The sequence below is a fragment of the Gobius niger genome (assembly GCF_951799975.1).
Source record: "Gobius niger genome assembly, chromosome: 8".
Taxonomy (NCBI): domain Eukaryota; kingdom Metazoa; phylum Chordata; class Actinopteri; order Gobiiformes; family Gobiidae; genus Gobius; species Gobius niger.
In genome coordinates this window covers 652,586-676,438 of record NC_136859.1, presented here as the reverse complement: position 1 = coordinate 676,438, position 23,853 = coordinate 652,586, and the positions used below count along the sequence as shown (strand labels likewise).

At 41.7% G+C, this 23,853-nt stretch overlaps 1 protein-coding gene across 1 annotated transcript in view; it reads left to right on the top strand.

The window, feature by feature from the left end:
• Nucleotides 1-23,853, top strand: part of LOC306966771 (rho GTPase-activating protein 12-like) — a 45,910-nt gene that overhangs the window by 13,277 nt on the left and 8,780 nt on the right. Inside the window, exons 7-16 of the mRNA XM_079561589.1 lie at nt 5,024-5,092; nt 5,299-5,360; nt 6,575-6,656; nt 11,770-11,868; nt 11,940-12,038; nt 13,531-13,630; nt 14,894-15,013; nt 17,130-17,228; nt 18,977-19,054; nt 19,265-19,399. Coding sequence (XP_079417715.1) covers nt 5,024-5,092; nt 5,299-5,360; nt 6,575-6,656; nt 11,770-11,868; nt 11,940-12,038; nt 13,531-13,630; nt 14,894-15,013; nt 17,130-17,228; nt 18,977-19,054; nt 19,265-19,399 — 943 coding nt within the window. The remainder of the gene's footprint in view (nt 1-5,023; nt 5,093-5,298; nt 5,361-6,574; nt 6,657-11,769; nt 11,869-11,939; nt 12,039-13,530; nt 13,631-14,893; nt 15,014-17,129; nt 17,229-18,976; nt 19,055-19,264; nt 19,400-23,853) is intronic.

Genomic DNA, 23,853 nt, shown 5'->3' with positions numbered 1-23,853 from the left:
GTTCCCGCCGTGTTTCCGCCGTGTTCCCGCCGTGTTTCCGCCGTGTTTCTGTCGTGTTTCCGCCGTGTTTCTGTCGTGTTTTCACCATGTTCCCGCCGTGTTCCCGCCGTGTTTCCGCCGTGTTTCTGTCGTGTTCCCGCCGTGTTCCTGCCGTGTTTTCGCCGTGTTTCCCCTGAAGGCAGCGCTGATCACATGATCTGCATGAGGCCAATGGAGACGGGTCTGAGGGGCATCTGATCGAAACCTCCACAGGACAAGGCTTAACCCCTTAACTCCCGCCTCAACCGAGAGCATTTTCTCCAGTTCAGCTTTACCCAAATCCTGTAGAAAGACCTACAAAACTAAATTGATCTTTTTCCTCTGTGATTCTGTGATCGATCATGAAGACTCTGATCTTTGACCATAATCATAACGGAATCACAATCTGAATCACGGTCAGATGTTTTTGTGTTAAATGAAACTGGAGGTTTGTATAAAAGTCCATGAATCGGCTGCATTTTTGAATCAAAAAATCAAATGTGAATCACGGACTCAAACTGACGACGTTTTCTGACAAACTGTGGCTGTGTCCGAATGTCCACACTATTCCCTATATAGTAACTATATAGTGACTATATAGTGCGGGCCTCTGTAGTGAATGAGGGGTTAGGGACTAGTGTGGACATTCGGACACAGCCTGTGCCTCACGTCCAGGTCAGTTTTGTGTTTGTGGGCGGAGCTCTCTCTGACTCAACAGTAATAAAGACTCATTCACAGTCAGAAGCCGATCCTCTTTCTGCCTCTGAATCCAAACACAAAGACGTTTTCCTCTTCATTGTCTCTTATTGTCTGTGTCATTTTGATGAACATGAGGTGTTTTTATCCCTCATTGATTAAACTCTCATGGTTTATGTGTTTAAAGAGATAAAGACCTGTTATTTATGTTAGGTAAGATTATAGGATCAATGTTCTCGACTTACTCATCTGCTCCTCAACATGAAGGTTTAAACTTCACAAACGCATGTCGGCTCTTAGTATTTAAACCCTGTGCGACGAGGGCCCGGAGTGACGAGGGCCCGGAGTGACGAGGGCCCGGAGTGACGAGGGCCCGGAGTGACGAGGGCCCGGAGTGACGAGGGCCCGGAGTGACGAGGCCTTCAGTAATTGAAGTCAAAACTAAGAGTATCCCATGACTGAGGTTAATGTAGCGTGATGGTCTGCACACGTGTCCTCCTGATCCTCTGCAGATCTTTGTTTTGTGTGAAGTCTCCTCAGGCTTCAGTCTAAGTCTCCTCAGGCTTCAGTCTAAGTCTCCTCAGGCTTCAGTCTAAGTCTCCTCAGGCTTCAGTCCAAGTCTCCTCAGACTTCAGTCCAAGTCTCCTCAGGCTTCAGTCTCAGTCTCCCCAGGCTTCAGTCCAAGTCTCCTCAGGCTTCAGTCCAAGTCTCCTCAGGCTTCAGTCCAAGTCTCCCCAGGCTTCAGTCCAAGTCTCCTCAGGCTTCAGTCTAAGTCTCCTCAGGCTTCAGTCCAAGTCTCCTCAGGCTTCAGTCCAAGTCTCCTCAGACTTCAGTCCAAGTCTCCTCAGGCTTCAGTCTCAGTCTCCCCAGGCTTCAGTCCAAGTCTCCTCAGGCTTCAGTCTAAGTCTCCTCAGGCTTCAGTCCAAGTCTCCTCAGGCTTCAGTCTAAGTCTCCTCAGGCTTCAGTCCAAGTCTCCTCAGGCTTCAGTCCAAGTCTCCTCAGGCTTCAGTCTAAGTCTCCTCAGGCTTCAGTCCAAGTCTCCTCAGGCTTCAGTCCAAGTCTCCTCAGGCTTCAGTCTAAGTCTCCTCAGGCTTCAGTCTAAGTCTCCTCAGGCTTCAGTCTAAGTCTCCTCAGGCTTCAGTCCAAGTCTCCTCAGGCTTCAGTCCAAGTCTCCTCAGACTTCAGTCCAAGTCTCCTCAGGCTTCAGTCTCAGTCTCCCCAGGCTTCAGTCCAAGTCTCCTCAGGCTTCAGTCCAAGTCTCCCCAGGCTTCAGTCCAAGTCTCCTCAGGCTTCAGTCTAAGTCTCCTCAGGCTTCAGTCCAAGTCTCCTCAGGCTTCAGTCCAAGTCTCCTCAGACTTCAGTCCAAGTCTCCTCAGGCTTCAGTCTCAGTCTCCCCAGGCTTCAGTCCAAGTCTCCTCAGGCTTCAGTCTAAGTCTCCTCAGGCTTCAGTCCAAGTCTCCTCAGGCTTCAGTCTAAGTCTCCTCAGGCTTCAGTCCAAGTCTCCTCAGGCTTCAGTCCAAGTCTCCTCAGGCTTCAGTCTAAGTCTCCCCAGGCTTCAGTCTCAGTCTCCTCAGGCTTCAGTCTAAGTCTCCTCAGGCTTCAGTCTAAGTCTCCTCAGGCTTCAGTCCAAGTCTCCTCAGGCTTCAGTCTAAGTCTCCCCAGGCTTCAGTCTCAGTCTCCCCAGGCTTCAGTCTCAGTCTCCTCAGGCTTCAGTCTAAGTCTCCTCAGGCTTCAGTCTAAGTCTCCTCAGGCTTCAGTCTAAGTCTCCCCAGGCTTCAGTCTCAGTCTCCCCAGGCTTCAGTCTCAGTCTCCCCAGGCTTCAGTCTAAGTCTCCTCAGGCTTCAGTCTAAGTCTCCTCAGGCTTCAGTCTAAGTCTCCTCAGGCTTCAGTCTCAGTCTCCTCAGGCTTCAGTCTAAGTCTCCTCAGGCTTCAGTCTAAGTCTCCTCAGGCTTCAGTCTAAGTCTCCTCAGGCTTCAGTCTCAGTCTCCTCAGGCTTCAGTCCAAGTCTCCTCAGGCTTCAGTCTCAGTCTCCTCAGGCTTCAGTCTAAGTCTCCTCAGGCTTCAGTCTAAGTCTCCTCAGGCTTCAGTCTAAGTCTCCTCAGGCTTCAGTCTAAGTCTCCTCAGGCTTCAGTCTAAGTCTCCTCAGGCTTCAGTCCAAGTCTCCTCAGGCTTCAGTCTAAGTCTCCTCAGGCTTCAGTCTAAGTCTCCTCAGGCTTCAGTCTAAGTCTCCTCAGGCTTCAGTCTCAGTCTCCTCAGGCTTCAGTCTAAGTCTCCTCAGGCTTCAGTCTCAGTCTCCTCAGGCTTCAGTCCAAGTCTCCTCAGGCTTCAGTCTAAGTCTCCTCAGGCTTCAGTCCAAGTCTCCCCAGACTTCAGTCCAAGTCTCCTCAGGCTTCAGTCTAAGTCTCCTCAGGCTTCAGTCCAAGTCTCCTCAGGCTTCAGTCCAAGTCTCCCCAGACTTCAGTCCAAGTCTCCTCAGGCTTCAGTCTAAGTCTCCTCAGACTTCAGTCCAAGTCTCCTCAGGCTTCAGTCTAAGTCTCCTCAGGCTTCAGTCCAAGTCTCCTCAGGCTTCAGTCCAAGTCTCCTCAGGCTTCAGTCTAAGTCTCCTCAGGCTTCAGTCTAAGTCTCCTCAGGCTTCAGTCTAAGTCTCCTCAGGCTTCAGTCTAAGTCTCCTCAGGCTTCAGTCTAAGTCTCCTCAGGCTTCAGTCCAAGTCTCCTCAGGCTTCAGTCTAAGTCTCCTCAGGCTTCAGTCTAAGTCTCCTCAGGCTTCAGTCTAAGTCTCCTCAGGCTTCAGTCTCAGTCTCCTCAGGCTTCAGTCTAAGTCTCCTCAGGCTTCAGTCTCAGTCTCCTCAGGCTTCAGTCCAAGTCTCCTCAGGCTTCAGTCTAAGTCTCCTCAGGCTTCAGTCCAAGTCTCCCCAGACTTCAGTCCAAGTCTCCTCAGGCTTCAGTCTAAGTCTCCTCAGGCTTTAGTCTAAGTCTCCTCAGGCTTCAGTCTCAGTCTCCTCAGGCTTCAGTCTAAGTCTCCTCAGGCTTCAGTCCAAGTCTCCTCAGGCTTCAGTCTAAGTCTCCTCAGGCTTCAGTCTAAGTCTCCTCAGGCTTCAGTCTAAGTCTCCTCAGGCTTCAGTCCAAGTCTCCTCAGGCTTCAGTCCAAGTCTCCCCAGGCTTCAGTCTCAGTCTCCTCAGGCTTCAGTCTCAGTCTCCCCAGGCTTCAGTCTCAGTCTCCCCAGGCTTCAGTCTCAGTCTCCCCAGGCTTCAGTCTCAGTCTCCCCAGGCTTCAGTCTCAGTCTCCCCAGGCTTCAGTCTCAGTCTCCTCAGGCTTCAGTCCAAGTCTCCCCAGGCTTCAGTCTCAGTCTCCTCAGGCTTCAGTCTCAGTCTCCCCAGGCTTCAGTCTCAGTCTCCTCAGGCTTCAGTCTCAGTCTCCCCAGGCTTCAGTCTCAGTCTCCTCAGGCTTCAGTCCAAGTCTCCTCAGGCTTCAGTCCAAGTCTCCTCAGGCTTCAGTCCAAGTCTCCTCAGGCTTCAGTCCAAGTCTCCTCAGGTTTCAGTCCAAGTCTCCCCAGGCTTCAGTCTCAGTCTCCTCAGGTTTCAGTCCAAGTCTCCTCAGGTTTCAGTCCAAGTCTCCTCAGGCTTCAGTCCAAGTCTCCTCAGGCTTCAGTCCAAGTCTCCTCAGGTTTCAGTCCAAGTCTCCCCAGGCTTCAGTCTCAGTCTCCTCAGGTTTCAGTCCAAGTCTCCTCAGGCTTCAGTCTCAGTCTCCTCAGGCTTCAGTCTAAGTCTCCCCAGGCTTCAGTCTCAGTCTCCTCAGGCTTCAGTCCAAGTCTCCTCAGGCTTCAGTCTCAGTCTCCCCAGGCTTCAGTCTCAGTCTCCTCAGGCTTCAGTCCAAGTCTCCCCAGGCTTCAGTCTCAGTCTCCTCAGGCTTCAGTCTCAGTCTCCCCAGGCTTCAGTCTCAGTCTCCTCAGGCTTCAGTCTCAGTCTCCCCAGGCTTCAGTCTCAGTCTCCTCAGGCTTCAGTCCAAGTCTCCCCAGGCTTCAGTCTCAGTCTCCTCAGGCTTCAGTCTCAGTCTCCCCAGGCTTCAGTCTCAGTCTCCTCAGGCTTCAGTCTCAGTCTCCCCAGGCTTCAGTCCAAGTCTCCTCAGGCTTCAGTCCAAGTCTCCTCAGGCTTCAGTCCAAGTCTCCTCAGGCTTCAGTCCAAGTCTCCTCAGGTTTCAGTCCAAGTCTCCTCAGGCTTCAGTCCAAGTCTCCTCAGGCTTTAGTCTAAGTCTCCTCAGGCTTCAGTCTCAGTCTCCTCAGGCTTCAGTCTAACCCGTCTCCTTTTGCAGGATTCTGTGGCCGGTCTCTGGGTGGAACCTGGTCCAGAGTCTCCATCATCTCCAAAGCCGCCCTCCTCTGTTAGTATCACGTTCTCCCGTTCTCCGCCTCAGGCCCATAGTATCTGTGTAGAAGCTCTGATGGTGCTCTCGGGTTTTATCTCCTTCTGTTTCCACAGTGAGGTGTTTGTCGGTGGCGGTTTGACCTTTTCTGCATCTTCTCATTCAGAACTCTTTCCTTTCCTGCAGTGCTTTGTGATTTATTTATTGTTTTGAATCTTCTGCAGCCGTCGGAGAAATGTGGAGTCCTGAACATGACGAAGATCACGGAGCACGGGAAGAAAGTCAGGTACGAAACAAAAGCACTTCCTGAGGCTACAGCTGTGGTGAACATCTGCAGGCAGAGTAGGGCTGTGCAATTAATCGAAATTCGATTACGATTTCGATTACAACAGTAAACGATTACAAAATTAGCATAATCGCAAAAAATCGATTATAATTTCTTTTTTCAATTTTTTAATTTTTTTTTCAAATTTTTAATGTTTGGATTTTTGTCACTTTTTTGCTGGATTTATGTGATTTTTTTCCATGGATTTTTGTCACTTTTTTATGGATTTTTGTCTTTTTTTGATGTATTTTTGTCACTTTTTGATGGATTTTTGTCTTTTTTTGATGGATTTTTGTCATTTTTTTTTAATGGATTTTTGTCACTTTTTTATGGATTTTTGTCATTTTTTTTAATGGATTTTTGTCACTTTTTCGATGGATTTTTGTCACTTTTTTATGGATTTTTGTCTTTTTTTGCTGGATTTTTGTCACTTTTTTATGGATTTTTGTCTTTTTTTTGATGGATTTTTGTCTTTTTTTTTTATGGATTTTTGTCACTTTTTGATGGATTTTTGTCATTTTTTTTAATGGATTTTTGTCATTTTTTTTTTAATGGATTTTTGTCACTTTTTTATGGATTTTTGTCTTTTTTTTGCTGGATTTTTGTCACTTTTTTAGGGATTTTTGTGATTTTTTTGATGGATTTTTGTCACTTTTTCATGGATTTTTGTCTTTTTTTTAATGGATTTTTGCCATTTTTTTAATGGATTTTTGTCATTTTTTTAATGGATTTTTGTCACTTTTTTATGGATTTTTGTCTTTTTTTGATGGATTTTTGTCACTTTTTGGCTGGATTTTTGTGATTTTTTTCATGGATTTTTGTCACTTTTTTGATGGATTTTTGTCATTTTTTTAATGGATTTTTGTCTTTTTTTGATGGATTTTTGTCATTTTTTTTAATGAATTTTTGTCACTTTTTTATGGATTTTTGTCTTTTTTTGATGGATTTTTGTCACTTTTTGGCTGGATTTTTGTGGTTTTTTTCATGGATTTTTGTCACTTTTTCGATGGATTTTTGTCACTTTTTTAAATTGGATTTTTTTAAAGGCAACAAATAATCGTTTGAATAATCGTGATTTCAATTATGACAAAAATAATCGTGATTATTATTTTTTCAATAATCGAGCAGCCCTAAGGCAGAGTTTGAAGGACTGATTCAGAGGTTTGTCTCTGCAGGAAAAACTGGACGTCGTCGTGGACGGTTCTCCAGGGCTCCACGCTGCTGTTCACCAAAGGACAGGCAGGGGGCAGCAGCTGGGTGAGTCTCCTCAGCTTCATCCTGGTGTGTGACCGGATCTCCTGCCTTTGAAACGAATGGCTGCGGGACATCGCGGCTTAAAGGAACAGGCCAGTGTGTTTCCAGACTGAGATGTTCTTACCTTAGACGAGTTCATGTGGACCTGCCTGGTCTTCACGCGTGTCCTCAGTCACGTAAACACAGACGGCGTTAGCATGTAGCCTCTGCTCCTCTGTAGCTCTAGGAGTAGTAGCGCAGACACTCAGGGCCGGGACTGGGACTGAAAAACAGCCTGGCCTAAATGAGCGTAAATGTGACACTTCCACAAATACACATGTGAACCTCTGACCCCCCGCCTTCACCCAGAGCATTTTCTCCAGTTCGGCTTTACCCAAATCTAAAGGCTTCTTAAGGCGAGACGCTGCCGGTGAATGGGGAAAAAATGTATATTTACAGATATCAATGTTAAACTGTTGCTGTCGATCACTGGCATAAATGTGAGAAAAAAATACATGGCAAGTTTTCTGTCATTTTATCTTTTCAAGAACAAGGTGTTTTATGCCTAAAAATGCCCCAAATTTCCCATCTTTTCGGCGACGAAATCTGAATAACAGACAGAGCTACATTCAAATGTATGGTTTCATTTTATTGATGAATGAGTTTCCAAGACTTTCTCAGAGCGGATTGTGGATTTCTTGTTTAGTTTTAAAATAAGCTGTTTTTTAGTGGAAAAATGTGTAAAAATTTAGTTTTCGCCTCATTTTTTGACATTCAAAACTCAGTAAATGGGGCTTAGGGATTAAATAATAAAAAATCCCTCTGAAAAAATCTTCCAAATAGTTGTTAAGTCTTTAGGTCCGACTGACGTGGACATAGTGTCGCCACAATGACAGAAACATGTGTTTGAGAAAAAGGCCCTTGAAATTGTGTTGTCCCATATAAGTCTATGGGGGAACATTGAATCAGCGCAATATTTAAACATGTTATTGTGAAGATTAGGCATATTTTCTGTTTCCGGGTGAAAGTTTATATGTTCAGAGACAGATTTGGCCCAAAACCTGAAAACTGAAAAAATTTAGTTTTGCCTGTAGTGTCTCCCCTTAACTGGAGAGCAACACGGTATCACTGTGACTTTTTGTCACGTTGTCGCTGCATTTTTTTCATTACTTTTTGTGGCTTTTTGGCTTTTTTTTTGTCACTTTTTTGTCACTTATTCGTTGTGTTTTCGTCTTTTGTTTTTCTTTTTTTTCATGCTGTTTTTTCATCGCTCTGTCGTCACGTTTTGTTGTGTTTTTCTCACTTTTTTGTTGCTTTTCCAGCACATTTTTTGATTTTTGGATGCTTTTCTTTTAAGTTTTTAGATTTGGGTAAAGCTCGGTTATGCCCGGGGGTGAGGGTGAGGTAAAGTGAGAGGCCAGACCGGTGGCCCTAGAGCCCCAGTGGCCCCTCTGTGCTCTTCCAGAATACAGGACATATGGCTACTCCTGGTATTATTACGCCTTACAATATAGTTCCCCTTTTTCATCCACTTAGAAAACCCACATTGTTTAATGTTGTGTATTTGAAAAGGTGGAGGAGCTCGGTAACTTCTACATCTTCTGACATCAAGAGTTGGATGATGCAAAATTTCCTACAGCTGAATGAATGAAAAGCTGAAATCGTTGTGTTTGGTCCCACTGCTTCGATCATAGACGACATTGATAAACTTGGTCACTTTTCCACCTCAGTTAAACCCTGTGCTCACACCTGAGGAGTGTTCTTCCACTCAACCCTCAGGTTTGATGAGCAAATCACTGAAATAGTTCAATCCTGTTTCATCCAAATCCAAAATATCGCAAAAATTGAGCATTTCCTTTCCCATACAGACTTGGAAAAAGTCATCCATGCCCTCGATTACTGCCACGCCCTCATGTCTGGTGTTGGTAAAAAACCCTGAACCGCCTCCAGATGCTCCAAAACGCTGCAGCCAGGCTCTGGAGCGGCACCAACAGATACAACCACATTACCCCAATCTTAGCCTCCCTGCACTGGTTACCAGTGACATTCAGAATTGATTTTAAATTTTTACTTATTGCTTTTAACCTCTTAACTCCCGCCTGAACCGAGAGGATCTTTTTCCTCACGTCATCACATTTTTTTTCCATCATTTTTTTGTTGGGTATTCAACTCATTTTTGTAACTTCTTTGTCATTTTTTTGTCACATTTTTATATTTTTTTGTCAAATTTTTGTATTTTTTTTGTCACATTTTTGTCATTTATTGTCACTTTTTTGTAATTTTTTTGTCACATTTTTATATTTTTTTGTCAAATTTTTGTATTTTTTTTGTCACATTTTTGTCATTTTTTTGTCACATTTTTGTCATTTTTTTGTCAAATTTTTATATTTTTTTTGTCACATTTTTATATTTTTTTTGTCACATTTTTTTTGTCACATTTTTATATTTTTTTGTCAAATTTTTTGTCATTTTTTGTCACATTTTTATATTTTTTTTGTCACATTTTTTGTCATTTTTTGTCACATTTTTATATATTTTTTGTCAAATTTTTGTAATTTTTTGTCACATTTTTATATTTTTTTGTCAAATTTTTGTCATTTTTTGTCACATTTTTATATTTTTTTGTCAAATTTTTGTCATTTTTTTGTCACATTTTTATATATTTTTTGTCACATTTTTGTTATTTTTTTGTCACATTTTTGTCATTTTTTTGTCACATTTTTGTCATTTTTTTGTCACATTTTTGTCATTTTTTGTCACATTTTTGTATTTTTTTGTCACATTTTTGTATTTTTTTGTCACATTTTTATATATTTTTTGTCACATTTTTATATTTTTTTTGTCACATTTTTGTCATTTTTTGTCAAATTTTTGTATTTTTTTGTCACATTTTTGTCATTTTTTTTGTCACATTTTTATATTTTTTTGTCACATTTTTGTCATTTTTTTGTCACATTTTTGTCATTTTTTTGTCACATTTTTGTCATTTTTTTGTCACATTTTTGTCATTTTTTTGTCACATTTTTGTCATTTTTTTGTCACATTTTTATATATTTTTTGTCACATTTTTGTCATTTTTTTGTCACATTTTTATATATTTTTTGTCACATTTTTGTCATTTTTTTGTCACATTTTTATATATTTTTTGTCACATTTTTGTTATTTTTTTGTCACATTTTTGTCATTTTTTTGTCACATTTTTGTCATTTTTTTGTCACATTTTTGTCATTTTTTGTCACATTTTTGTATTTTTTTTTCACATTTTTGTATTTTTTTGTCACATTTTTATATTTTTTTTGTCACATTTTTATATTTTTTTTGTCACATTTTTGTCATTTTTTGTCAAATTTTTGTATTTTTTTGTCACATTTTTGTCATTTTTTTTGTCACATTTTTATATTTTTTTGTCACATTTTTGTCGTTTTTTTTGTCACATTTTTATATTTTTTGTCAAATTTTTGTCATTTTTTTGTCACATTTTTGTCATTTTTTTGTCACATTTTTGTAATTTTTTTGTCACATTTTTGTCATTTTTTTGTCACATTTTTATATATTTTTTGTCACATTTTTGTCATTTTTTTGTCACATTTTTGTCATTTTTTTGTCACATTTTTGCCATTTTTTTGTCACATTTTTGTCATTTTTTTGTCACATTTTTGTCATTTTTTGTCACATTTTTGTATTTTTTTGTCACATTTTTGTATTTTTTTGTCACATTTTTATATATTTTTTGTCACATTTTTATATTTTTTTTGTCACATTTTTGTCATTTTTTGTCAAATTTTTGTATTTTTTTGTCACATTTTTGTCATTTTTTTTGTCACATTTTTATATTTTTTTGTCACATTTTTGTCGTTTTTTTTGTCACATTTTTATATTTTTTGTCAAATTTTTGTATTTTTTTGTCACATTTTTATATTTTTTTTGTCACATTTTTGTCATTTTTTTGTCACATTTTTGTCATTTTTTTGTCACATTTTTGTCATTTTTTTGTCACATTTTTGTCATTTTTTTGTCACATTTTTGTCATTTTTTTGTCACATTTTTGTCACATTTTTGTCATTTTTTTGTCACATTTTTGTCATTTTTTTGTCACATTTTTGTAATTTTTTTGTCACATTTTTGTATTTTTTTTGTCACATTTTTATATTTTTTTTGTCACATTTTTGTCATTTTTTTGTCACATTTTTGTCATTTTTTTGTCACATTTTTGTCATTTTTTTGTCACATTTTTGTAATTTTTTTGTCACATTTTTGTCATTTTTTTTGTCACATTTTTGTCATTTTTTTTGTCACATTTTTATATTTTTTTTGTCACATTTTTGTCATTTTTTTGTCACATTTTTGTCATTTTTTTGTCACATTTTTGTCATTTTTTTGTCACATTTTTGTCATTTTTTTGTCACATTTTTGTCATTTTTTGTCACATTTTTGTCAATTTTTTGTATTTTTTTTGTCACATTTTTATATTTTTTTTGTCAAATTTTTGTATTTTTTTGTCACATTTTTATATTTTTTTTGTCAAATTTTTGTATTTTTTTGTCACATTTTTGTAATTTTTTTGTCACATTTTTGTCATTTTTTTGTCACATTTTTGTCATTTTTTTGTCACATTTTTGTCATTTTTTGTCAAATTTTTGTATTTTTTTTGTCACATTTTTATATTTTTTTTGTCACATTTTTGTCATTTTTTTGTCACATTTTTGTATTCTTTTTTGTCACTTTTCCATCATTGTTTTCATCTCAGTTTTGTTGCTATTTTCACACCTTTTTTCCAGAAGCTTTTGGATTGGGGTAAAGCCGAACTGGAGAACATGTGCTCGGTTCAGGCGGGAGTTAAGGGGTTGAATAGGGAAACGTGTTAGAGCTCGGTAGCTTCTGTCTTCACCTGGTTTGGAGCTACAGAGGAGCAGAGGCTAAATGCTAACGCCGTCTGTGTTTACGTGACTGAGGACAAGCGTGAAGACCAGGCAGGTCCACATGAACTCGTCTAAGGTGAGAACATCTCAGTCTGGAAGAACGGGTCCGACTCCGCGTTGTGCAGGACTGGGCTTCCCTCTCGATCAGGGACATGTGGTTCTTCTGAAGGACTTTGCTCCGCGGCGTCTGTAAACAGCTGTGTTTGTTCCGTGTGCAGTTCGGAGGCCAGTCCAAGCCGGAGCTGACCGTGGACCTGAGAGGAGCCGCCGTGGACTGGGCTCCGAAAGATCGCTCCAGCAAGAAGCACGTGGTGGAGGTGCGGCCCTCAGCCTGAGGAACGTGAGCCAAGGGGGTTCCAGAGGTTTAAAGCTCTTCTCCTGCTTTCAGCTGAAGACGCGGCAGGGCACGGAGCTGCTGATCCAGGCCGACAACGAGGCCCTGGTCCAGGACTGGCTCCAGGCGCTGCAGGACTCCATCAGCACACACGTGAGTACCAGAGGAGCCTGAGGAACTGCATGTATGTTCTGGTCTGTGTCTGGAGGATCCTCAGGGGTCGGTGACACATGTATGTTCTGGTCTGTGTCTGGAGGATCCTCAGGGGTCGGTGACACATGTATGTTCTGGTTCTGTGTCTGGAGGATTCTCAGGGGTCAGTGACACATGTATGTTCTGGTCTGTGTCTGGAGGATCCTCAGGGGTCGGTGACACATGTATGTTCTGGTCTGTGACACATGTATGTTCTGGTCTGTGTCTGGAGGATCCTCAGGGGTCGGTGACACATGTATGTTCTGGTCTGTGTCTGGAGGATCCTCAGGGGTCGGTGACACATGTATGTTCTGGTCTGTGTCTGGAGGATCCTCAGGGGTCGGTGACACATGTATGTTCTGGTCTGTGTCTGGAGGATCCTCAGGGGTCGGTGACACATGTATGTTCTGGTCTGTGACACATGTATGTTCTGGTCTGTGTCTGGAGGATCCTCAGGGGTCGGTGACACATGTATGTTCTGGTCTGTGTCTGGAGGATCCTCAGGGGTCGGTGACACATGTATGTTCTGGTTCTGTGTCTGGAGGATCCTCAGAGGCCGTGACACATGTATGTTCTGGTCTGTGTCTGGAGGATCCTCAGAGGCCGTGACACATGTATGTTCTGGTCTGTGTCTGGAGGATCCTCAGAGGCCGTGACACATGTATGTTCTGGTCTGTGTCTGGAGGATCCTCAGGGGTCGGTGACACATGTATGTTCTGGTCTGTGTCTGGAGGATCCTCAGGGGTCGGTGACACATGTATGTTCTGGTCTGTGTCTGGAGGATCCTCAGGGGTCGGTGACACATGTATGTTCTGGTCTGTGACACATGTATGTTCTGGTCTGTGTCTGGAGGATCCTCAGGGGTCGGTGACACATGTATGTTCTGGTCTGTGTCTGGAGGATCCTCAGGGGTCGGTGACACATGTATGTTCTGGTTCTGTGTCTGGAGGATCCTCAGAGGCCGTGACACATGTATGTTCTGGTCTGTGTCTGGAGGATCCTCAGAGGCCGTGACACATGTATGTTCTGGTCTGTGTCTGGAGGATTCTCAGGGGTCGGTGACACATGTATGTTCTGGTTCTGTGTCTGGAGGATCCTCAGAGGCCGTGACACATGTATGTTCTGGTCTGTGTCTGGAGGATTCTCAGGGGTCAGTGACACATGTATGTTCTGGTCTGTGTCTGGAGGATCCTCAGAGGCCGTGACACATGTATGTTCTGGTCTGTGTCTGGAGGATCCTCAGGGGTCAGTGACACATGTATGTTCTGGTCTGTGTCTGGAGGATCCTCAGGGGCCGTGACACATGTATGTTCTGGTCTGTGTCTGGAGGATCCTCAGGGGTCAGTGACACATGTATGTTCTGGTCTGTGTCTGGAGGATCCTCAGGGGTCGGTGACACATGTATGTTCTGGTCAGTGACACATGTATGTTCTGGTTCTGTGTTTTGTTTCAGGCCTGGGAGTCGGACGAGGGGCTGGAGGACGACCTGCCCGAGTCCCCGGGACGAGACGACAAGATCGACCGAGAGCAGCGCGAGTCCAGGAGAGACCGAGGTCAGTGACGCTCATACATGTCAGAGACGCTCATACATGTCAGACTCTCATACATGTCAGAGACGCTCATACATGTCAGAGACCAGGGTTTCCGTTAGCCGGCTGTAGCCGGCTTTTGCAAAGCAAATGGCCGGTAAAAATAATTTCCATCGGCCAAATTGGCCGACAGTAAAAAAGAGAGAATATAGAAAAATCTATCAAGTACATCCTGTCACCTGGGTCAGTGACTGACATAACAAAGCCCCAAATATTAAAGAAGGTTCAATGTTTTTATCAAAAAGCCCGTTTTACAAAGTGCAGTTGAAGCGCCGTCGTCACGCTGGAAATGAAAGGATTTTCTCTTCGTGCTTCGTCACATTTTCCAAGAAAACTACAGGTACTTTTACTTTTATCTACACTGCGTTCCAAATTATTATGCAAATGACATTTTTCTAAGATTTTCTAAATTGTCAACTCAAATGAGAGTCAGCATCATTTTCAAGTCTTTAACTGGTAAAGGATCATTTAAATGTGGTGGAAAACATCTCCCAGTGAAAACTGTATGTTTTTCAAAAATAAATATAGTAAAATCCTCAAAATCCACTGTTCCAAGTTATTATGTAACTCATCGTTTTGATACATTTTAAAGCTTGTAATTAACTGAAAATGGTCATTTGTTGAATTTGTAGCATTAGGAGGTCATATTTACTGAAATCAGAAGCTATTTCAATCAAAAACATATTAACAGGTCAAGTTATATTTTACCATAGGAGCCCTTGTGTGAAGCAGCTTCAAAATTCCTAAATCCATTAAACTTCCCTCGGTCAGTCTGCGCAGACGCCTCGGTCAGTCTGCGCAGACGCCTCGGTCAGTCTGCGCAGACGCCTCGCTGAGCAGCTGATGGTCAGACCTGGATAAGGAGGGTCGTAGATATCGGGTACTCTCTGTCTGAGTTAAAGTGCAGATGAGGCTTGGTCCGCGTGAACCTGCTGCTCTCAATCAATCCACGCGCACTTTATATTTGGATTTTAGCTGCATTTTCTCACGTCATTTTTTCATTAGCAACAGCCTCTTTTGGACCAACTAAAGCACTCGTGTGGCTCTGTCTAAATGTAGATTGTTATTGATAATAAGCCACGTTCATAATGTAGATATGTTTTTAATGGCCGGTAATTCCTGTGAATGGCCGACATTTTACAACCCAGCCGACCAAAGTGGCCGACAAAAAAAAAGTCTAGCGGAACCTCTGTCAGCGACGCTCATACATGACGTGTTTCTCCTCAGTGGTGAAGAGCAGCAGCAGTCTGGACGTGTCTGAGAACAAGAAAACCCGACACCGGCTGAAGAGGTTCCTGACGAGGCGCCCCACCCTGCAGGCCGTGCGGGACAAGGGCTACATCAAAGGTAACCACCTCGTCCACCTCATCTGTACGTCACATGGTCACAGAGTCACACACAGCCCAAACTCTCTGCACGACGCTTTATCGCTTTGAGCTGGAGATTTATCCAGGAAGTCACTCCAGTTTGGAAAAAGCCTCCGTGAGTTCTGACTTTGAGTGAACTTTGAAGGCTGCTCGATGGCGCCCCCTGTAGATGAACTTTATCCATCGTCATCTCCGTTTCAGTGTTAATTTTGACAACATGTTTTATTCTAGTTTTAGTCTTTTTACTAAAATGTTATTTAATTTTAGTCAAGATTTAGTCAAAAAAACGATTCAATTTTAGTCTAGTTTTAGTCGACTAAAATTAAGACTAGTTTATTGGACTTTGCATTGATAATATTCATTATAATCATGTTTAATGTTGTTCCTCTGCTTCATGTTTCTGCTCCACATGAACAAAGCTCAGAGCTGATCCTTTAAACATGATCTGAGGCTCTTTCAGACGCTCAATACAAGTTTGGATGATTTTAGTCTCTCCTTTTCATTTTTATTTAGTCTGATTTTAGTCGACTCAAATATCTGGACATTTTAGTCACAGTTTTAGTCTCATGAGAAACTTTTAATTTAGTTTTAGTCCAATTTTAGTCACAAAAATATCACTTTGACTAAAGTTAAGACTGAACATTTTAGTCGACACAGTTAACACTGCTCCGTTTAACGTCGCGTTCCTCCAGCAGGGGGAGCAGGACGGACTTTAGTTTGAAGTTACTTTGTCCTTGTCGTGTGTGAATAAGCTGAACTCGCCCTGAGGAGTAAAGCTCAGCTCACACTACACGACTTTTATGCCCGATTTTGCTCTAATTCTCAGTCGTGCCGAGTCTAATCGAGTCGCGTCTCGTCGAAGGCGGTCACACAGAGTCGGGTCGTGCAGTGTGGGGGGGTCGTGTAGTGTGGGGGGGTCGTGTAGTGTGGGGGGGGTCGTGTAGTGCGGGGGGGTCGTGTAGTGTGGGGGGGTCGTGTAATGTGGGGGGGTCGTGTAGTGTGGGGGGGTCGTGTAGTGTGGGCGGTAGAAAGACGCGACTAGACTCCAGTCGTAGGAAATCAAACATGTTTGATTTTTAAGCCAGATTTCGGACGCACGGGAGAAACGTGGGTGATTTTACCGACACAAATGTGAATGACAGAGAGATATAAAGACAGGAAAACACCGCCGCGCCTCCTTTTTTCACTTCTCTGTTAAACCAGCGGCACAAACGACTCATTTCACGGCCACAGCCCCACACACGAAACAGCACAACTTTATTTCACCAAAAGTTCACCACAAACACCTTTTCCAGCTACATTTCAACCACGAGCAGAGTTTAGCGGCTCTTACTGAGTTTGGAGACGAACTGTTTAGCTTCACCTCGCTGCTAACGGCGGCTAACGGGGGCTAACGGGGGCTAACGGTGGCTAACGGCGGCTAGCCTCCCCGCTGTCTCCTCCGCCTCCTCCGCTGTCTCCTCCATCTCGAAGCTGACGCCCGTCTCCTTTTCTTATTAAATCCACTGAAACACGTCCCGCTTCTTCCTGTCGCCAACTTTTATCTCCATGTGACAGAACTATAGCCCAGTTGAAGCTTGGTAGTAGCAGTAAGCTAGCACTGCGGTGTTGTGACATTGTTGACACTGTTGACCAATCGGGACACACACGTTATCCCGCGCTCACAAACACAGGCCTGTCTTTGCTGATCTGGGGTCAGTTTTGAAGCCGTAGAGACGACAGACGCGCTGTGTTATAAAACATCAGCTGTTTGTCAGAATCGTGAGTCGCTCTGACGATTCTCAGTCGTTAAGTGTGAACCCCCAGACGTTCTATAATCGACCTGAATCCTGTCGTGTAGTGTGGACCCCCCATTCTATATACAATCGTTAAGACTAGAAAAGTCGTGTAGTGTGTGCTGACCTTTAGAAGACACGTCTGAAGTTTCTTATTTACATTTAAATATGTGCGTGATGTTCATCTTCATATCGTGTTTTAATGTTTGACTCGTTTTCCTCAGAATTGCAAGACTAACGGTACAAATAAAGTGACCTAACCCAACCCTAACCCGACCTCTGACCTCTGTCCTCTGACCTCTGACCTCTGTCCGTCTGCAGACCAGGTGTTTGGCTGCAGTCTGTCCGCCCTGTGTCACAGAGAAAACTCCACGGTGCCGAGATTCGTCAGAATGTGCATCGAACACGTGGAGACCGACGGTGAGTGGCTCCTCCCCCCACACGGAGGAACATCCACAGAACATCTGGGTTTCAGCCCAGCTCCTCACGCACATTAGTGTTCGCTCCAGCTTCATACGTTTGTCATCGACGTAGAAGTGAGCGATGCATCGTCTACACCAGGGGAGGGCAGTTTGTGTCATGGAGGGCCGAGTTTCATCGTGGCCAAAACACCCAAGGGCCGAACCTTTTTTCTCTTTGGGACCCAACATTACCCTCGGATGACGAGCCGAGGACCCAAATAAAACTGTAGTTTTGTCATGTATCGTGTAAAATATTGTATTTTCCACACACATTTTTGGTGAACAAGCAGTAGATCTCCCCTTAAAGGAACAGGCCACCGTTTCTCCAGACTGAGATCTGTTCTTACCTGAGCTTAGACGAGTTGATCCGTACCTGTCTGTGTGTCCGTGGAAAAGCTTCCAACTTCACCCCGTTTGGAGCCATAGGAATATACTGGGAGAGGCCAAATGCTAACAACATCTTTGGTCGTTTTGCGTGACTGAGCGCACGCACAAAGACCAGACAGGTACACATCAACTCGTCTAAGCTCCGGTAAGAACAGAGCTCAGTCTGGAAAACGGTGCCTGTTCCTTTAAGACTGAAATTAACAACCAATAACATGGGTTTTAACACAGTTAGTGTTTCCATGCAATGCACTTTCAGATGTAAAATACTGAATAAAAGTTCCCTGTAGACTCGCGACCCACTGAAAATGGTTCCGTGACCCACTTTTGGGTCCCGACCCACTAGTTGAGAATCACTGTTTATCATTATATATGACCAAGCGAGATGTTCTCACATGACATTTTTAAAATACTGACTCTCGCATTTTAAGAGCACTTTAACAGGTGTTTCATCTCTTATTTGCACAATAATATTTCTCTAAATCACCTTGGGGGCCCGAGGTTCTGTGCTGGAGGGCCGGATTTGGCCCCCAGGCCTGACGTTGCCTACCCCTGGTCTACACGATCGTATTGAAATCACTGTTTAGAAGATCTGTGATTTTACAATATCAAGTCTTTCTCCAACGTCAAGAAATGGGGAAATATAATTAAACAAAGATTGTCCTCACATCATCCAGGTAGAAGTTTAATATAATAAAATCAGACAAATACAAGGGAAACGCAGGCACAGACAGTGTTCCAGTTCTGTTCATGCTCACAGGAAGTGAAGAGCTGGACAAAGCTGAAGGACTCTGTGTGGTTTTTGGAATCTCCTGTGATGTCACTGCTCTGGACCCTTTGAGGAGCACATGACTCTCACGGCTTCCTGTCGGCTTCAGGATTAGAGAGAAGATTCTGTTGATGGTTTTCAAATGTTTGAATGAACCTTTCAGAGCTTCTTCTGATCCAGGTCGAACCCTGAGATCGTCCAGTCAGTGAGTCTGGAGTAAAACCAGAGACTCGGCTCGGAGACTCTGGAACAGCCTCAGCTTGAAGTGGACATGCAGATGGAGCTCAAAAATAGACTTAAAAACATTACTTTGGAGCTATGGTAATAATGATGAAAGAGCTCCTCCTGCTGGCAACAACAGGAATCATTTTCTTTAAAAGTGACTTCCAGGTTGGACACGGCGTGAGCAGCTCCAGCGTTAGAAACACTGGGAGACAGAACGACGATTATGGGCTTTAAAAACTTTAGAAACACAAGTATCTGACATGACCTTTAAGTGTAAACTTGTTAAAGAAACATTTAACATTATAACAGTTTCCCATGATCCTTTGCAGGTCTGAGCATTGACGGTTTGTACAGAGTCAGCGGGAACCTGGCCGTGATCCAGAAACTACGCTTCGCCGTCAACCACGGTACGTTCACTGACACTGTAGTAATCGCGTGTGTTTTAGACTGTAATAATCGCGTGTGTTTTAGACTGTAATAATCGCGTGTGTTTTAGACTGTAATAATCGCGTGTGTTTCAGACTGTAATAATTGCGTGTGTCAGACTGTAATAATCGCGTGTGTTTCAGACTGTAATAATTGCGTGTGTCAGACTGTAATAATCGCGTGTGTTGCAGATGAGCGGGTGAACCTGTCCGACAGTAAGTGGGAGGACATCCACGTGACGACCGGAGCTCTGAAGATGTTTTTCCGGGACCTTCCGGAGCCGCTCTTCCCCTACAGCCTGTTCCACGACTTCGTCAACGCCATCAGTGAGTTCTGCTCAAGAAACATTCAAATGTTTTACACTTATGGTAATGACATTCAGAGAGGTCTCCTCGGACGCCATGGAAGCCATGGAAGCCATAGAGGTCATAGAAGCCATAGAAGAAGTCATGGAAGTCATAGAAGCCATAGAAGTCATAGAAATTATAGAAGTCGTAGAAGTCATAGAAGACATAGAAAAGCCATAGAAGTCATAGAAGTCATAGAAGTCATAGAAGAAGTCATAGAAGTCATAGAAGTCATAGAAGACATAGAAGAAGTCATAGAAGTCATAGAAGACATAGAAGAAGTCATAAAAGTCATAGAAGTCATAGAAGTCATAGAAGTCATAGAAGTCATAGAAGTCATAGAAGTCATAGAAGACATAGAAGACATAGAAGACATAGAAGAAGCCATAGAAGACATAGAAGAAGACATAGAAGCCATTGAAGTCATAGAAGACATAGAAGAAGCCATAGAAGCCATTGTAGTCATAGAAGTCATAGAAGACATAGAAGAAGTCATAGAAGTCATAGAAGTCATAGAAGACATAGAAGACATAGAAGCCATAGAAGTCATAGAAGACATAGAAGACATAGAAGACATAGAAGACATAGAAGACATAGAAGTCATAAAAGTCATAAAAGTCATAAAAGACATAGAAGACATAGAAGACATAGAAGTCATAGAAGTCATAGAAGTCATAGAAGACATAGAAGACATAGAAGAAGCCATAGAAGTCATAGAAGTCATAGAAGAAGCCATAGAAGTCATAGAAGTCATAGAAGTCATAGAAGTCATAGAAGCCATAGAAGCCATAGAAGCCATAGAAGAAGCCATAGAAGAAGCCATAGAAGTCATAGAAGAAGCCATAGAAGTCATAGAAGTCATAGAAGTCATAGAAGAAGCCATAGAAGCCATAGAAGCCAAAGAAGCCATAGAAGTCATAGAAGAAGACATAGAAGCCATAGAAGTCATAGAAGAAGACATAGAAGCCATAGAAGTCATAGAAATTATAGAAGTCGTAGAAGTCATGGAAGACATAGAAAAGCCATAGAAGTCATAGAAGACATAGAAGACATAGAAGAAGCCATAGAAGCCATTGTAGTCATAGAAGTCATAGAAGTCATAGAAGACATAGAAAAGCCATAGAAGCCATAGAAGTCATAGAAGTCATAGAAGAAGTCATAGAAGCCATTGTAGTCATAGAAGTCATAGAAGTCATAGAAGACATAGAAAAGCCATAGAAGCCATAGAAGTCATAGAAGTCATAGAAGAAGTCATAGAAGTCATAGAAGTCATAGAGGTCATAGAAGTCATAGAAGTCATAGAAGACATAGAAGAAGTCATAGAAGTCATAGAAGTCATAGAAGACATAGAAGACATAGAAGACATAGAAGACATAGAAGACATAGAAGTCATAGAAGACATAGAAGACATAGAAGTCATAGAAGTCATAGAAGACATAGAAGACATAGAAGAAGCCATAGAAGTCATAGAAGTCATAGAAGAAGCCATAGAAGTCATAGAAGTCATAGAAGTCATAGAAGTCATAGAAGCCATAGAAGCCATAGAAGCCATAGAAGAAGCCATAGAAGAAGCCATAGAAGTCATAGAAGAAGCCATAGAAGTCATAGAAGTCATAGAAGTCATAGAAGAAGCCATAGAAGCCATAGAAGCCAAAGAAGCCATAGAAGTCATAGAAGAAGACATAGAAGCCATAGAAGTCATAGAAGAAGACATAGAAGCCATAGAAGTCATAGAAATTATAGAAGTCGTAGAAGTCATGGAAGACATAGAAAAGCCATAGAAGTCATAGAAGACATAGAAGAAGCCATAGAAGCCATTGTAGTCATAGAAGTCATAGAAGTCATAGAAGACATAGAAAAGCCATAGAAGCCATAGAAGTCATAGAAGTCATAGAAGAAGTCATAGAAGTCATAGAAGTCATAGAAGTCATAGAAGTCATAGAAGTCATAGAAGTCATAGAAGACATAGAAGAAGCCATAGAAGACATAGAAGAAGCCATAGAAGACATAGAAGACATAGAAGAAGCCATAGAAGCCATTGTAGTCATAGAAGACATAGAAGACATAGAAGAAGACATAGAAGCCATTGAAGTCATAGAAGACATAGAAGAAGCCATAGAAGCCATTGTAGTCATAGAAGTCATAGAAGACATAGAAAAGCCATAGAAGTCATAGAAGACATAGAAGAAGCCATAGAAGCCATTGTAGTCATAGAAGTCATAGAAGACATAGAAAAGCCATAGAAGTCATAGAAGACATAGAAGCCATAGAAGTCATAGAAGTCATAGAAGTCATAGAAGTCATAGAAGACATAGAAGACATAGAAGCCATAGAAGCCATAGAAGTCATAGAAGTCATAGAAGACATAGAAGACATAGAAGACATAGAAGACATAGAAGACATAGAAGACATAGAAGACATAGAAGACATAGAAGACATAGAAGTCATAGAAGACATAGAAGACATAGAAGCCATAGAAGCCATAGAAGAAGCCATAGAAGAAGCCATAGAAGCCATAGAAGAAGCCATAGAAGTCATAGAAGAAGCCATAGAAGTCATAGAAGAAGCCATAGAAGTCATAGAAGTCATAGAAGTCATAGAAGTCATAGAAGTCATAGAAGTCATAGAAGTCATAGAAGTCATAGAAGTCATAGAAGACATAGAAGAAGCCATAGAAGTCATAGATTAAGCCATAGAAGCCATAGAAGAAGCCATAGAAGTAATAGAAGTCATAGAAGACATAGAAGACATAGAAGACATAGAAGAAGCCATAGAAGACATAGAAGAAGCCATAGAAGCCATTGTAGTCATAGAAGACATAGAAGAAGCCATAGAAGACATAGAAGACATAGAAGAAGCCATAGAAGCCATTGTAGTCATAGAAGTCATAGAAGACATAGAAAAGCCATAGAAGTCATAGAAGAAGACATAGAAAAGCCATAGAAGTCATAGAAGACATAGAGGTTATAGAAGACATAGAAGTCATAGAAGACATAGAAAAGCCATAGAAGTCATAGAAGTCATAGAAGTTATAGAAGTCATAGAAGAAGACATAGAAGTCATAGAAGACATAGAAAAGCCATAGAAGTCATAGAAGTCATAGAAGTCATAGAAGACATAGAAGTCATAGAAGAAGACATAGAAGTCATAGAAGTCATAGAAGACATAGAAAAGCCATAGAAGTCATAGAAGTCATAGAGGTCATAGAAGACATAGAAAAGCCATAGAAGTCATAGAAGAAGCCATAGAAGCCATAGAAGCCATAGAAGCCATAGAAGCCATAGAAGCCATAGAAGCCATAGAAGCCATAGAAGTCATAGAAGTCATAGAAGTCATAGAAGACATAGAAAAGCCATAGAAGTCATAGAAGACATAGAAGCCATAGAAGACATAGAAGACATAGAAGAAGCCATAGAAGCCATTGTAGTCATAGAAGACATAGAAGAAGCCATAGAAGACATAGAAGACATAGAAGAAGCCATAGAAGCCATTGTAGTCATAGAAGTCATAGAAGACATAGAAAAGCCATAGAAGTCATAGAAGACATAGAAGCCATAGAAGCCATTGTAGTCATAGAAGTCATAGAAGACATAGAAGCCATAGAAGTCATAGAAGAAGACATAGAAAAGCCATAGAAGTCATAGAAGTCATAGAGGTTATAGAAGACATAGAAGTCATAGAAGACATAGAAAAGCCATAGAAGTCATAGAAGTCATAGAAGTTATAGAAGTCATAGAAGAAGACATAGAAGTCATAGAAGACATAGAAAAGCCATAGAAGTCATAGAAGTCATAGAAGTCATAGAAGACATAGAAGTCATAGAAGAAGACATAGAAGTCATAGAAGTCATAGAAGACATAGAAAAGCCATAGAAGTCATAGAAGTCATAGAGGTCATAGAAGACATAGAAAAGCCATAGAAGTCATAGAAGTCATAGAAGTCATAGAAGTCATAGAAGACATAGAAGACATAGAAGACATAGAAGACATAGAAGAAGCCATAGAAGACATAGAAGAAGACATAGAAGCCATTGAAGTCATAGAAGACATAGAAGAAGCCATAGAAGCCATTGTAGTCATAGAAGTCATAGAAGACATAGAAGAAGTCATAGAAGTCATAGAAGTCATAGAAGACATAGAAGACATAGAAGCCATAGAAGTCATAGAAGACATAGAAGACATAGAAGACATAGAAGACATAGAAGACATAGAAGACATAGAAGACATAGAAGTCATAAAAGTCATAAAAGACATAGAAGACATAGAAGACATAGAAGTCATAGAAGTCATAGAAGTCATAGAAGACATAGAAGACATAGAAGAAGCCATAGAAGTCATAGAAGTCATAGAAGAAGCCATAGAAGTCATAGAAGTCATAGAAGTCATAGAAGCCATAGAAGCCATAGAAGCCATAGAAGAAGCCATAGAAGAAGC